The sequence below is a fragment of the Cyprinodon variegatus genome, unplaced genomic scaffold (genome assembly GCF_000732505.1).
Source record: "Cyprinodon variegatus isolate N-32 unplaced genomic scaffold, C_variegatus-1.0 Scaffold387, whole genome shotgun sequence".
Classification (NCBI taxonomy): domain Eukaryota; kingdom Metazoa; phylum Chordata; class Actinopteri; order Cyprinodontiformes; family Cyprinodontidae; genus Cyprinodon; species Cyprinodon variegatus.
The window spans coordinates 657,255-671,707 of record NW_015150840.1 but is presented as its reverse complement, the minus strand read 5'-3'; the positions used below and the strand labels follow the sequence as shown (position 1 = coordinate 671,707).

Genomic DNA, 14,453 nt, shown 5'->3' with positions numbered 1-14,453 from the left:
CTCAGGGCAGATATTATTTGTATTAATTTGTTTAATTTTATCAAGCCTTGAGTTGTTCAGTAGAATAAGTCCTCAAATCAGACTTGTGGTTTTCTTTTGGTAATAGATTCAACCTTCAACCTCTATTCCATAATGAAAGTGTGAGGAGAATAAAGAAACTTGTTTTATTTTTTTGTTTGTTTTTAAATAAGAAATAATCACAATAGCTGCTCTCATTTCTTGCTGCATTTTTATGCTGAAGTTCTTTCCAGGTGGTGTAGATTTTGTAGCAGGTGGTTCTAAGAATCAATATATGAGGTGGTTTCTGAAAGTTTCTTTAAAATTACACAGAAATGTACTGATTTTCGAACATTTTATTTTTATTTTTGAATACTTAAGTATTTTCAAAGGTGTATACTTCAATACTTAAACTTGAGTAGATGTTTGAATGAGTAATTTTCACTTGTATTTGGGTAAGATTTGACTATGTGTATCAATACTTTCAGTCAAGTACTACTGTTAAGTACTTCATCCACCACTGTATTTAATGAATGTCCAAAATGTTCAGTGTCAATACATCTGACCGATGTCTCCTCGTCTATATTTGTCGGTTTCTGGCAAACTGCAAACAGGACTGTTTTGGGTATTATGTCTTGGAACTGTCTTTCACTAAGCCAAGACTTGTTGGTTGCTCTGCTAATTGTTATCCCTGTCAGTAGTCTTCCACCTGAGCTGTGAGTATCTTCAGCTCATCCAGAGTTCCTGTTCCTTTCACCAAACAACTAATGTGAATGAAATGCTGGAGGCCGGAAAGCGGTTAAATGAACTAGTATCGAGGGTATCAGAGAAAATGAGTGGAATATAAATGATCATGAGCTCCTTATGATTTCATTATCACAGATACTTTGCGTTTGTTTATCGAGTAATTTCGCCCTCAAATTAAAATATTTGTATCGTAACGTGACAGAAATGTGAAGTACTGTTGGTATGAAAACCCTGCAGAGGTTCTGCAGTGCTCTTCATTGACACATCTCTCACTTTATGTCCCCTTTTTTTTAAGCTGGGAGAAACATTGAACCATCAGTTCGAGACGGTCTGTGAAACCATGTTTGGGGAGGTGGAGTCCCAGGCTGTCGAAGCTCTCGATCTTCCCGGCGTGTTCCGCACTCGCAGTCACAGCTACGTGCGCGCCATCCAGGCCGGCTGCTCCCAGGACGACGACTGCCTTTCAGTCTTTTCCATGTCCGGCCCCCAGGGGAGCATCAAGGGTGGGGCCGGTGAGTGTGCAGCTAGAGTTCTATGTGTGTCCGTCTCTCTTTTTATGTGGCGGCAACCTGGAGGGAGCCGTGCAGTGAGATGGGAATTTGATGACAGCCTGTCAGTTCTCTTTAACCAAAGCAACCCACACATAACCCTTCAGTCTTACTTGCTGCACAGCTGTGTGCAGATCATGCATCTATTTTTCATTTTTAGCTTCTTTGTTTCTGTAGTCTCTCAGCCTATAATGATCTCACTTTTTACCCCAGCCTCCTTCTCCCCTGTGTTTGTGTACGTTTGCAAGCCATAGGTACAGACTTGCATGCATGTTATTGCACATGTTCTTTCTTCTCTCCTCACCTCTACAGTATATTCTCATCTCTCCCATCGCATCTCTGATTACAGGTTTCTCAGGATCAGTAATAGTACAGGAACACTCATGTTATTATGGTATCTCAGTGTCTACTGATGCCTCACTGTTTCCAATTGTCTTTCCTCTAGCCTTGTTTCCTGTTTCCTTGTCACCTTCAGTGCTGTCTCTCTATTTAGTATCTGTTTGTTCCTGTTAAATTTCATGGCATTTTGTCAGATAAAAAACCACAACCTTTAAGGTATTTTATGTTATAGAGCATGTGAGGGACCGAGCCAAAAAATCAGAGAAGCACAGGGAAGTCATTGATGAAAAAATGGTAACACATTTATTTAGCAAAAAAATAAAATTCAAACTTCTAAAAGACTGGGCCCATCAAGGAAAACAAATGACACAAATCCACATAATCCAAACCTGACACAGGAAAAGACCTACCTAACCGACACACAAGGGAAACATATATATATGTATATATATATATATATATATATATATATATATATATANTTCCTTATGTTTCTAATTTGCTCTCAATCTGCAGGTTTACTAGTGGTTACTAGAACTTCTAAAAGAAGAACTGGAGGCAGATCTTTCTGTTATCAGGCTCCTCTTCTATTGGACCAACAACCAGTTTTAGTCTAGTTTAGCTTTTGTCTACTTTTAAGGCTTGGCTCAAAACGTTCCATTTTGAAAAAGCCTATAGTAAGAGTGTGAGTGGTTATCCTGAGCTATAGTTATGCTGCAATAGGCCTAGACTGCTGGAGGACATAGGTACCGTTTTTCTTCATTATACTTCTATTCACCAAGTTTGCATTATTTATTGATTAAGGTCTTTTTTATCGCAGTTTTTTACACTTTATAAAAGCTAAGTCTGGCTGAACACAGGGTTATGTGAAATATTTATTTATATTTAAAATATATGTATATATATATATATATATATATATATATATATATATATATATATACATATATATATACACACACTGGTTGATCAGACCATTTTGAAACAAGAGAGAAACATAAAATACATTTTCCTAAACAAAACTACAACAAAAGACCAAACTAATCAGAACCATACTAAATCAGCAACCTATGAGGACCTAAATATTAAAATTTCCAAATTTTATTGTAGAAAACCAAACCAAATACAGAAACCTAAACCCTTCCTACGCCCCTTCTAAAAGAAAATGGAAGAGTCCAACTAGGCCTCCATGTCAATGAGGAGATCCTTTGCAGCTGGGGCCTCCTTTCCTTTACTGGCTTCACTCATGACAGCCTCCCAGGAACTGGCCACTCAAATGAAAAATATATTAATGTACAGAAAACCAAACAAGCAAGACATGACAAAATGAGTCAACTAAATATGTGCACCCAAATAGTTACCCAATATCAAATAAAAGTAATTAAAAAATGAAATATAGTACAGTAAATTATAAGATTTAATGAAAGAATTACCAGACCATTTGTTGTGTGGTTGCACATGCGGGCATCACAGAGCAAAACAAACAAAAGCAGTAAAAAAGAGCACAATTGAGCTGCTTTGAATATTCACAGGATAATGTGCTGACAAATGTCCACAACTTTATGTGCAAGGTGTGTAAGAGAATCCACAAAACGTCCTGCTAACAGTTTGCTGACATTTATAGGGGAGAGAGCATACATAAAAGAAAAGTCAGTTGAGGCCAAAGTTGGACATAATTGCTTGCCTGCTAACCCTGCACGTGACCTTTAACAAATATCTATTGTGAAACATTGTGGTATTTATTGTGGAGAAGCTTCTCCTCAGCAGAGACAAAGTGGCTGGTCAGAGAGGATAAAGATAGTTGGATTGAATTTTGGACGAACTTGGAAAAAAGCCCTTAGAGGCTCCGAAAGACTGAAGACTGAGAAGGAGATATAAACTTCATTAGCAGGAAAATGACCCTTAACATTGAGCTGGAGATGCAGCTGAAGTGTTGAGTTAAAGCATATCCATGGATTAGAATGGCCTATTCAAAGTTTAGATCTTATTGCAGTTATAAATCTCCAGTCAATCTGCTTTAGCTTCAATTCGATTCAGTATATTTCTAGCGCCAATTCACAACACAAGTTATCTCAAAGCACTTTATAGTTCAACCAGATCATACAGTCAAATTGAATCAAAGTTGTCTATCTACGGAAAACCAGTTGATTGCATCGACTCATTGACTCAAATGCAATCCCTCACACTAAGCATGCTTGTAGCGACAGTGGAGAGGAACAACTCCCTTTTAACAGGAAGAAATCTCCATCAGAACCAGGCTCAGTGTGAGCAGCCATCTGCCGAGGCCGACTGGGGTTCAAGGAGACTGAAGCAGAGATACAAAAAGCAGCTGTAAAAGGCGGCCCTTCAGCTTATACAAAACTGTAGAGGTAAAGTTTTTGGGCTCTGGATGTACAAAGCAGGTAGAGAGGCATTCAAGAAGATGTGCAGCTGTAATTGCAGAAAAGAGGGGTTGAATGCCATTTCCCACCACACTTCTTTTTTAAATGTATAATTTTTATGTATAATGTCACAGGTTGGCACCACTTCATGTTCATCACATAAATTCTTAATGAAATGTGGTAAAGTTTGTGTTTGTAATGTGAAAAAAATTAGGAAAAAGTTCAAGGCCCTGCTCACGCATACATTACTCAGGTAATTGGTGATTTTTGTAGGCTGCATGTATTTGTTAATGTTTGTTTGCGCATCGGAGATTGTTTAGTCCCTTGCAGGATACCAGTTTCCCGGCTTCCAGTAAATCCCAGGAGATTTATTAAAAGCGCAGCAAAGTATCATCTACATCAAGCACAAACACTCATGCAGCGCACGTATAGCTCCACAGCACAGACAGGCGTACCCAAGGGAGGTTGGAGCTTCAGTTAGTATATTTTACACTTTGAAAATAAACGAGCTGCTCACACAGATGGTAAGGGTGAGGCAAAAGAAAGGAGGATGAAAGTGAAACGTATGGATTTCTTTTAGTATCTGTTTCAGGCAATTGCTTTAACTTCTGCTGAATAAAGGTTAGCCCACGGGAAGAGCTTTTCTGTTGTCACCTTTGCTACCTCTGTCATACCGGCTGCTTTGCTCTCTGCTTTTTGCTGGAATTGACACAGAGCGCTGTGTATTTCTTCATGAAAAGGAATTCTACTAAAGCTGTTATTTGGAGAAGCAGACTGAATTGTCTTTTTTAATGATCTCCATTTTTTCTCTTCCTTTCTCTTTGATGGTTTTCTCAAATTCCCTCTTTTTTTTCCACTCTTGTCACTTTTTTCCCTTCAGTCTGTCCCTTCTGTAAGTATCCACCCACCCCTCTCCTGTTTGACATGTTTAGCTCTTAACCTCCGATACCTCTGTCTTCTTTTCCCTTGCTCTTGTTATACTTCAGTCTTTCCTTATCGTAAAGGTGCTCCTCCCCCACTACCACCTCGCATGTCAAAGTCTTCTCTTTCGGTGCGAGCTCAAAGCAGTACCGAGTCCACCCAGGACGCCTACTTCCAGAGCGGCGGACAAATGACTCAAGGCCCAGGGCGTCCCAAGCAGCACAGCAACTCTGTAGACCTCGGTGGCCCCGACGGGCCCTCTGGGCGAACCTCTAGGGGGAGCTATTACACATCAAGTGGCCCAGGACGTTCCCGTCAGCACAGTAACTCTGCTGAGAGCCTGGATGGGGTCAGGGGTTCCAGGGAGCTGGTGCCCTATGGAGGGGGTCCGGGAGTGAGGGCCAAACATAGCTGCTCAGCAGACAGCCTGCTGGAGGGGCCACCGAGGCCAGCAAGAGAAAGGGACAGCAGGGTTGGGGGCAGCCTGGGGAAGTCGTCCTCCCTACCTCAGAACAACATGATACTGAGCAAAGTCGGAGGGCAGGATGACGGACGTGGGGGCAGGAAGTGGAGGCCGTCCATCGCTGTGCAGGTGAGACTGAGTGTGTGGCAGATTGTTTGTTTTTAAGAAAAAGCAATAAATGCAGGTGGTAATGTCAAAAATATTTTCCACCTTTTAGCTATTTATTATTTTTAAGTTAAACCCTTCAGATTAAGCACCATTTAATATCAGCAAAGACGATGTAAATAGATAGAAAATTCAGTTTTCAAATGTTGTTTTTATCTATTTTTCATTTGTTTGTTCAAATCTCTTTAGCCTACTTCATATCATCTGAGAGGTTCTGATTTTGTAGATTCTACTGGTTTGGTAGTAGAAACCCACTCAGCTTTCCATCAGTTAACCGAAGGGTTAAGTACCTCCCTATTCAGCACTATCATTTAAAAACTGGCCTTTTGAGTACAATGTACAACAGTGGTTCCCAAACTTTTATGTCTTGTGTGCCCCTTTGGGCATTTTGTCAAACCACGAGTCCCCCCCTCATTCAAAAGTATACAAAAACTAATTGTTAAATGAAAAAGTATTTTATTAAATCTTTTTAACTTGAGCTGTTAATTCTTTGGCATTTCATTTATTCCAACTCAAATAAAAAAACTAGAAGAAAACTAGAAAGAATCAAAATAAATACAAAATAAAATCATACTATACGTCCATCTATATATAACTGGAGCTCCTCTGAGTAACTCCTTTATAATCACTTATATAATTGGGAACCAAATACTAAGCAAAAATTATATTTTCTTTCATTTCTTTTACTTTGCTTTGTTTAGTTTTCATCATTTATGACACATTACCTTGCTTTGATCAGATGCGGGGAAACAGCTGATCCCAGGCTGTTCCTCTGCTTGTTTTTAATGTGTGTCTCAGCTGAAGATGAACTCAAACATATAGGAAAAACTTACTTTTGGTTGAAAAAAGATTGTTTTTATTATTTTTCAGGTGGATCCTTACAAAGCAAAACAGATCACAGCTCTATTTAATTTTATTAGCCAAGAAATAAAATATGTTCATGTACCCTTTGCAATGCAATCGCAGACCACTAGGGGCACGATTACCCCCTGTTGGGAATCACTGATCTAGAGCAGAGGTCATGGATTAGCGGACGTGGTCCAGATCCAGACCCACCTGCTGGCTAATCCGGACCCAACCTGATTTAAAACATTTATAAATTATATGTTGTTTGACGACGGTGTCTAAACGTCACTTGTACCACTTCTCCTGTTACCCAGAAATCCCCCATCTTCCGTCACCGCTCCGCCCCGCAGCGCTCCAGACCTCCTGCGCAAAGCCTACAGCCTCCTAAGCCAGAAAACAAACAGTCACATAAAAAAACATGTGAATCAGGAAATAGTCTATATACCAAACTGAAAGATTGTTCTTCTCTACTTCAAAAAACACTTTAGATGTTAAAATGGAAAAAAATTTCTATTTTTTTTCTTTATATTTTTTCATTTAAAAATTCAATGTATAACATGGATGCATAAACACACCGTTGTATTTAAGTGTTAAATTATGTTTAAAGTAAGAGATCATTAAAATGTCTCCGGACCTTTACTGGTTGATGATTTTATTTATTTTTAATTGGTTATCCCTGATCTAGACCATAGAAGGGTGATAAAAAAGGATCACCCCAATGCGATCAGGGATGTCCTGTTTACACAGAAAGAGGGATTTATCAAAAACGCTCTCAAAATGCATCTGACCTTAGTGTGCAAAAGAGTTCAAGATGAGGCGTTGGCCCCTTTTTGATGCTCAAAATGCATTTCTGTGTAAAGTGGTGAAAGAGACAGTTACTGCTTTTTAATTCCATTGTTCTGCTTAATCCATCCATCCATCCATCCATCCATTATCTTTAACTACCAACTCTGACACGCTTATCCTGAGTGGGGTCGCGAGGGGTGCTGGTGCCTATCTCCGGCAGTCAACGGGCAAGAGGCAGGGTATACCCTGGACAGGTCGCCAGTCCATCGCAGGGCTGTTCTGCATAATCTCTACTGTCTATTTTATTCTGGTATTATCTTGCTACCACTGCTAAACAGTTACTAATGATAGCAATCACTAGTTTAAACGTAATGCCTGCTTTGGCATGAAACTATCCATGTGTGACATATGTCCAACAATTTAAAATATTGAAGATAAAACTTCAAGTAAAAATTCTCTGAACACCTTTTTAGTCTGACAACAAACAGATGTCAACTGCTGTATTTGTAGCTTTTCTTTAATTGAGTCAATGTTTTCTTTTTCCTTTACACGGTGTGATAAGATGTTCCCCTTTCCCATAGACATGTCACTTTTCCTTTTATTCCTTGCAGGAAATGTTTGCTACAGGCCACCTCTGTTACATCCTGACTGTGGTACCTGTCCATTTCTGTTCCAGGTGGACAGCTCAGAGACTCTGTCAGATTCAGACACAGAGGGAAAGACTCTCACTGAGGTTCACTCTATAGGAGTCCAAGTGGAAGATGAGAAAAGGTAAAACAAAATGTAATGCATTAAATGAAAAACACAAAGCAGCAAAAAAAAAAAAAAAAATGTATTCAATTGCAGAACTTTCTCCCAGCTTGACTTGTTTTGGTGACATTTAAGTTTCCTCTTGCAAACTCAGAGCAGGGTGTTCGTTTACCCGCTAATTTAGCTTTGTTCCAAAATATGTGGCTTCATCAAGAACGGATGGTCTTTGTGCTGTAATTTATGTGAATAATTTTGATTTATATTCAGAAAAAGCCCCCATCTTCCTGTGCGCCCGACGGTGCAGCCACGTGTACGGCTGATTTCTCCTCTATGTCCAATTAATGCATTTAAGATTTCATCAAACAGCACAGCGTGAACACTTTGTTCCAAGAATCTCTCTTTTCTTTTTTTTCTTATCCATGAGTGTAACCATGACTACAGCAATCCATACACTCAACATGGCTTTCACACGTGACTCAGCGCTTCTCCCTATTTTATCCAGCTCTGCTTACATGCATTTGATCACTCACATCATCGCCTAAGTTTAAAACTCTGAACCCCGTTCACTGAAGATGGCATCAGGACATCCGGACCCGGTGGTGTGAATCTGAGTCACGCTGCAGACTTGAACAGACTGCAGAGACAGATGAGGGGAAGGTGGGGTTTAAAGTTGCAACAGTGTAAACACTCATCAGTGAGCACACTGGCGTGACATTTGCACGCACCGATGCGTCATATGCCAAAGGATTTAGCGGGACTCATCACAACCGGGCGAGTAGCGGTGATTGCCGTGACAGCACTCACTTTGGAAGGTGGAATTAAAAGAAGGCTGGGGGAAAAAAAAAATTGAGACAGGGAGATACTGTTTGATCAGATGGCTCTAAGCCTGTCGTGTCTCCTTTTTTCTTGCAAGGCGGGCACGATTCAAACGCTCCAACAGCGTGACAGCGAGCGTCCAGGCCGACCTGGACCCAGAGGGCTTCCCAGGGCTTAGCATTGCTGTGCCAACGCAGGACAAGAGTCTTCAGTTTGGCTGCTCCTTCCAGAGGCATTCATCAGAGCCCGAGTCTGCATCGCAGTACACAGAGTGCCACCGCACAGTCCACACACAGGGCCAATGGGCTTACAGAGAGGTGGGTCAATGCCAGAACTCCACCAAATGAAAGCTAAATGTCTTTATTTTTCATTTTTGGTAGCAGAGTATATGCAAAAATTATTATACCCCTCAAACCAGCTCAGGTCTTATTGGGAGGAGATAGACCAACAGAAGATTTGAGGCTTTCTCAGGTTATTAAACACCAATATATGAGCCTCTCACAGATGACGATTCTGTCCATCATCCAAAAATAGAAACTGAACAACTGTAAACCAACTAAGACGTGGCTATGCACCTAATCTGGCTGGTATTAACCAGAGCTGCAGCCAATCAGCTGCCAAGATCCACGCCTCAGGTAGAAGAATCAGTTGACATGACAACCGTACAGCATGCGCCGCTCAAATCTGCTATTTATGAAAGACTAGCAGGAAGAAAACATTTGTAGGAAACAAAAGTTATGTTTGCAGTTTGATACAAGCCACATAAGAACCACAACAAGTGTGGAAATATGTGCCGGAGCTAGAAATAGACGTTTAAGATCAAAGTATAGGAAAGTCCAGACCAAAATCTGATGTAAAAGTGATAATAGTTTTTTTAACAGATGCTCTTGAATCTATCTGTATGTTATACATTTAAATTTGCTAAACTAGAATAATTATTTTGATGAGACTTTACTATTAAAAAAGGGCTTTTTGAAAATAAATGTTATCTTAAAGCCCATGTGTATGAATTAAAAGATACATTTTCTTTTGTTGGTCTGATGTAATATTCTAATTCTAAATGGGTTTTTTTTACTTTTAAATTAATTACTTACTCAGTTAATTGATTATAATTATTAAATAATTAAAACCAGCCTGTGAGTGAATCAGTTATAATTGTAGTTATAAGTGGTTGTATGTTGTCAAGCACATTAAAAGTTTTTCTTTTGTTAAACATTTTTAACTGTTTATCACACATTTCAGCTCTTGGTACTAACAAAAAAGAGTAAATAAGGTAAAGGGTCTTAAATATTTTCCATATCATCATATACCTTGTCACCTTTAAACATTTTTTTAACCTTGCAAAGTTTCACACAGAAGTCTTTCTCAGTTTATAGTGCAGTTTATAAGTTTATAAGCAGCAAAGTGTCAGATCTCTGATGTATCTTTTATGCACAGATGCAGAGACATAAAGCATCCATTTGCTCAAATCTTATTTCTGCTTTAATGTCCATAATCAAAATGAGTTTCAGCTCAAGTCACTCCGGGTTCTTTGGGCTTTGAAAATAAAGATAAAACATTTTAATATGTTACCATAAAAAGACAAATAACTGAACAATTTTGATTTTTTTTCCTACCTTTAAGCCTACCTTTGCTGTTTTTTTTCATCAGAAGATATTTTCATCCCAATAAAAGACCATTTCTGGAATATATCCAACCGATAGTTTAATATCCTGCAAAAAAAACTACTTCTCTCTGGATTACGCTCCTACAACATGCCCATATTTGGAATCTGTTACCATGTAAATCACAAATACCTCTGCTACTCTCACTTTAATTCATTGGGGGTTCTGACAAATTGGTGCATTTCATTGGATTCTGTGGAAAGCTTTTTTCAAAGCGGTACGAAGCTCCCTGATTGGACAAACGGTTGGTTAGATATGCCCATGAGCCCTCACTAATTTTTTTTAAGACCTAACTTTGTATTTATAGCGTGAATTTCATTGTGTAAATAAAGAGTGATAAAAGAAATTAAAACAATCCAAACATCTATAATTTCTCAATTGCTTGCTGTATGGGCACCAAACTCATTATCTATATATATATATAGATATCTATATATATATAGATATCTATATATATCGATATATATAGATATCTATATATATATATCAGTTTCAGCTAAAGTCACTGCGGGTTCTTTGAGCTTTGAAAATAAAAACAAATTTGAATATGTTACCATAAAAAGACAAATAACAGTTTGAACAATTTTGCTATTTTTTCCTTATGATAAATTAAAAACATAACAAGTGTAACATATTTTTTCTTCATAAATGTTCCTTTATTAATTGATTTGTTTGCATTAACACTAAGAAACTAGAATATATTCAGGGTGAGTAAATTTCTTACTTTTAATCTAACCTAGATCTTTGACTCCTGGGCTCCATAACCTGAATTTAGATTGTCAGGTTTTATTTTAATCAAAATTATAACTCTCTTAACATGAATTTGTCTGTCCTCGAACGCCACAGTTCTGCAGACTTTGAATGCAATCCTGCTCCAGCAAATCTGAAACAAAGGGGTTAATAACCTCATTGGCATGTTTTATGGACACATAAAAATGCTGCCTGATATTGCACTTTATTGTAGTTGATTTATATTAATGCTGTCGTTCAAATATTTTAAGATGAGGTGGATTTTATGTTTAAAAAATCAGGTGATTCATTTCAGAATAAAATGTAATTTCTAAAAGCAATGCTCTCTTATGTTTCGTCCAGGACCTTATTCAGGGTAACTACGCCGCTGAAGTAGACACAAGGTCCCACCAGCACCCGCACTTGCCTCCCCGCTCCCACTCCCCTCTGCCGATTACCTCAGAGCGAGCCTGGACGGCGACACCGTCCTTGGAGGGCCCGCGCAGCCTCCCAGACTCAGGTCGGGCCTCGCCCTGTATGAGGGACGGCGAGTTCTTCCTACGCCTCCTACAGACGGAGGTGGAAAGGATGGAAGGCTGGTGCCAGAACATGGAGCGGGAGGCTGAAGAGAATGAACTTCCAGAAGAGGGTAAGTTTGAGGAAATGTTTTGTTTTTGCTTTTTGGTTCAACTGTATTTCCACCATCTCTCTCTCTCTCTCTCTCTCTTTTAGCTCTTGAGCTGATTCGAAATGCGGTTGGCAGCGCCCAGATGCTCATGTCTCAAAAGGTCCAGCAGTTCTTCCGCCTCTGTCAACAAAGTATTGTAAGTGTGCATGAAAAGCTGCATCAACACTGAATTATTTCCATTAGAGATGTTACAATGCAGGCCAGACTGCTGCCAAATTTCCTCATGCATTTCTGGGATGAAAATATTCACACCTGAGTACATTTTTAAGGCTTGTATTAGTCTATAACCACAAGATTTCCTCTTTTGGGTGATTTTATGTGATAGACCAAAATAATAGGAGCACAGAATTGTAAAATGGAAGGAAAGTGATGCATGTTTTTTTCAGCAAATTGACAAATAAAACCCTGAGAATTGTTGCATTTATAAATATTATCTCCCTTTTACTCTTAATATGAATTTCTCATAGCTGAAATAGAAAGGATATAATTTGATCACAAATCTACCAAGAAATGGCTGCAAAGCTAGATTTAGAGAGTATTAATTGAACAAGCAGCTAACAGAATTCAATTCTGGAGGAGCTGCAGGGATCCACTGCTCAGGTGGATCGAATCTGTTGCAGGAGAGGAATTAGGGCTGAACGCCATAAATCTGATCATCATAAAAAAAGGTGTAAGAGAAAAATTATTGTTGGAAAAAAAATCCAGTTTGTCTGGAAGGAGTCCCAATAAGAAGAGGTCAACAATAAACTTATTGGACTGTATGTAAAAAAAAAAAAAACTTTCTTGCAGAGAATTTATTCAATTCAAATTTAAAAACCCTTTATTAATAATAGTAACTCAAGTTGAATAACAAAATAATGCATGTCGCTAAAACCTCATCCTGAAGGTGGCGGCAGCTTCTTACTGAGATGATCCTTTTCTTTTGAGACAGAGAAGCTTGTCAGAAGTGGACGCCTCGGAGAAAACCTGTCAGTGCCTAAAGGCTGGGAAAAGATTCACTTCCCTGAAAGACTTGCTTGGGTGTTTCTGAGTAGTTTCCTGTGTTAGCACAGCCCAGTCAATGTCCAGACTGATATACAACTGAGAATCTGTAGGAAGGCCTGAAAATTGATGTTCACAGATCCTCTGTCCCATCTGACCAGGCTTGAACTATTTTAAAAAATGTCATTTTGTAGAATCTGAGCTGTGAGAGAAGGCTTGCTTATCCCTGCCGCTGTCATGTTGTTAATAAGAGATTCTACAAAGAATTGAAACAAGAAGGCAGAATATGAAACCACAGTCTTCTGACTGTTTTTGCCCATGTATTTTGTAAACCATGCGTCATTTTCCCACTACTACAGTTATGTAATAATATGTGGGGAGCAGTCACACACAACCCTGGTAAAATACATTAAGCACTCATCCATCCATCCATCCATTATCTGACACGCTTTATTCCAAGTGATTCCGTAAAAATTCAAAAAATATCCACTGGACTTGGTTTTCAAGATTTGAAGACGTTTCGCCACCTCTCCAGGAAGCTTTCTCAATTCAAATGTGACTGAGAATTCAAATGACTGAGAACCTTCATCAGCTTTATTCCAAGTGGGGTCGTGAGGGGTGCCGGTGCCCATCTCCAGCTGTGTATGGGCGGGGTCCACCTTGGACAGGTCGCCAGTCCATCGCAGGGCAACACAGTGACAAACTGGACAAACAACCATTCACACACACACTCACATCTAAGGAGAATTTAGAGAAGCCATGTTTTTGGACTGTGGGAGGAAGCCAGAGTACCTGGAGAGAACCTATGCATGCTCAGGGAGAACATGCAGAAAGACCCTGGGCTGGGAATCGAACCCAGAACCTTCTTGCTGCAAGGCAGCAGTGCAGTTAAGCATTCATGGTTTAACTTTTATTTATTTAGTCGCTTCTCAAAGGGTCTGAATAAATAGCCACCCCCTTAAGCCAGAGCGTCCCCTTTCAAAGCAGCTGGAGCTATTTTACAACAATAATAAGCTTGTATCTGACTAACTCTGGAACTGACAAGCCTACCTTCACTGTTGTTTTCATCAAAAGATATTTTCATCCCAAAAAAAAGACCATTTCTGGAATATATCCAACTGATAGCCTCATATCCAGCGAAAAAAAACTACTTCTCTCTGGATTACGCTACTACATCATGCCCATATTTGGAATCTGTTACCATGTAAATCACAAATACCTCTGCTACTCTCACTTTTAATTCACTGGGGGTTCTGACAAATTGGTGCATTTCATTGGATGCTGTGGAAAGCTTTCCAAAGAGGTACGAAGCTCCCTGATTGTACAAATGGTTGGATAGATATGCCCATGAGCCCTCATTCATTTTTTTACAACCTAACTTTGTATTTATAGTGTGAATTTCATTGTATAAATAAAGATTTTTTTTATTTTTATAACCAGATATATATTAGCATTCTAAAGTTTCAATTTCAAGAATAAAATCTGATTATTAGCATTTGTGCCAAATCTTTCAAAAATGGAACAATAAAGATTTGCCTGGATTTTTTTCAATCTAAACATCTATAATTTCTTAATTGCTTGCTGTATGGGCATCAAACTTGCTGTATATATATATATGTAAGTAGGGCTGAA

The 14,453-nt window shown here is 39.0% G+C and overlaps 1 protein-coding gene across 2 annotated transcripts in view; it reads left to right on the top strand.

Annotated features, from left to right (window-relative positions):
* LOC107092595 (disks large-associated protein 3-like) overlaps positions 1 to 14,453 on the top strand; it is a 110,248-nt gene that overhangs the window by 92,240 nt on the left and 3,555 nt on the right. The window contains exons 5-11 of one of the 2 annotated variants that reach the window (XM_015387158.1): positions 1,040 to 1,256; positions 4,893 to 4,904; positions 4,999 to 5,525; positions 7,870 to 7,964; positions 8,857 to 9,076; positions 11,516 to 11,801; positions 11,885 to 11,976. In XM_015387158.1, coding sequence (XP_015242644.1) covers positions 1,040 to 1,256; positions 4,893 to 4,904; positions 4,999 to 5,525; positions 7,870 to 7,964; positions 8,857 to 9,076; positions 11,516 to 11,801; positions 11,885 to 11,976 — 1,449 coding nt within the window. The remainder of the gene's footprint in view (positions 1 to 1,039; positions 1,257 to 4,892; positions 4,905 to 4,998; positions 5,526 to 7,869; positions 7,965 to 8,856; positions 9,077 to 11,515; positions 11,802 to 11,884; positions 11,977 to 14,453) is intronic. The other variant, XM_015387159.1, reaches the window with a different exon arrangement.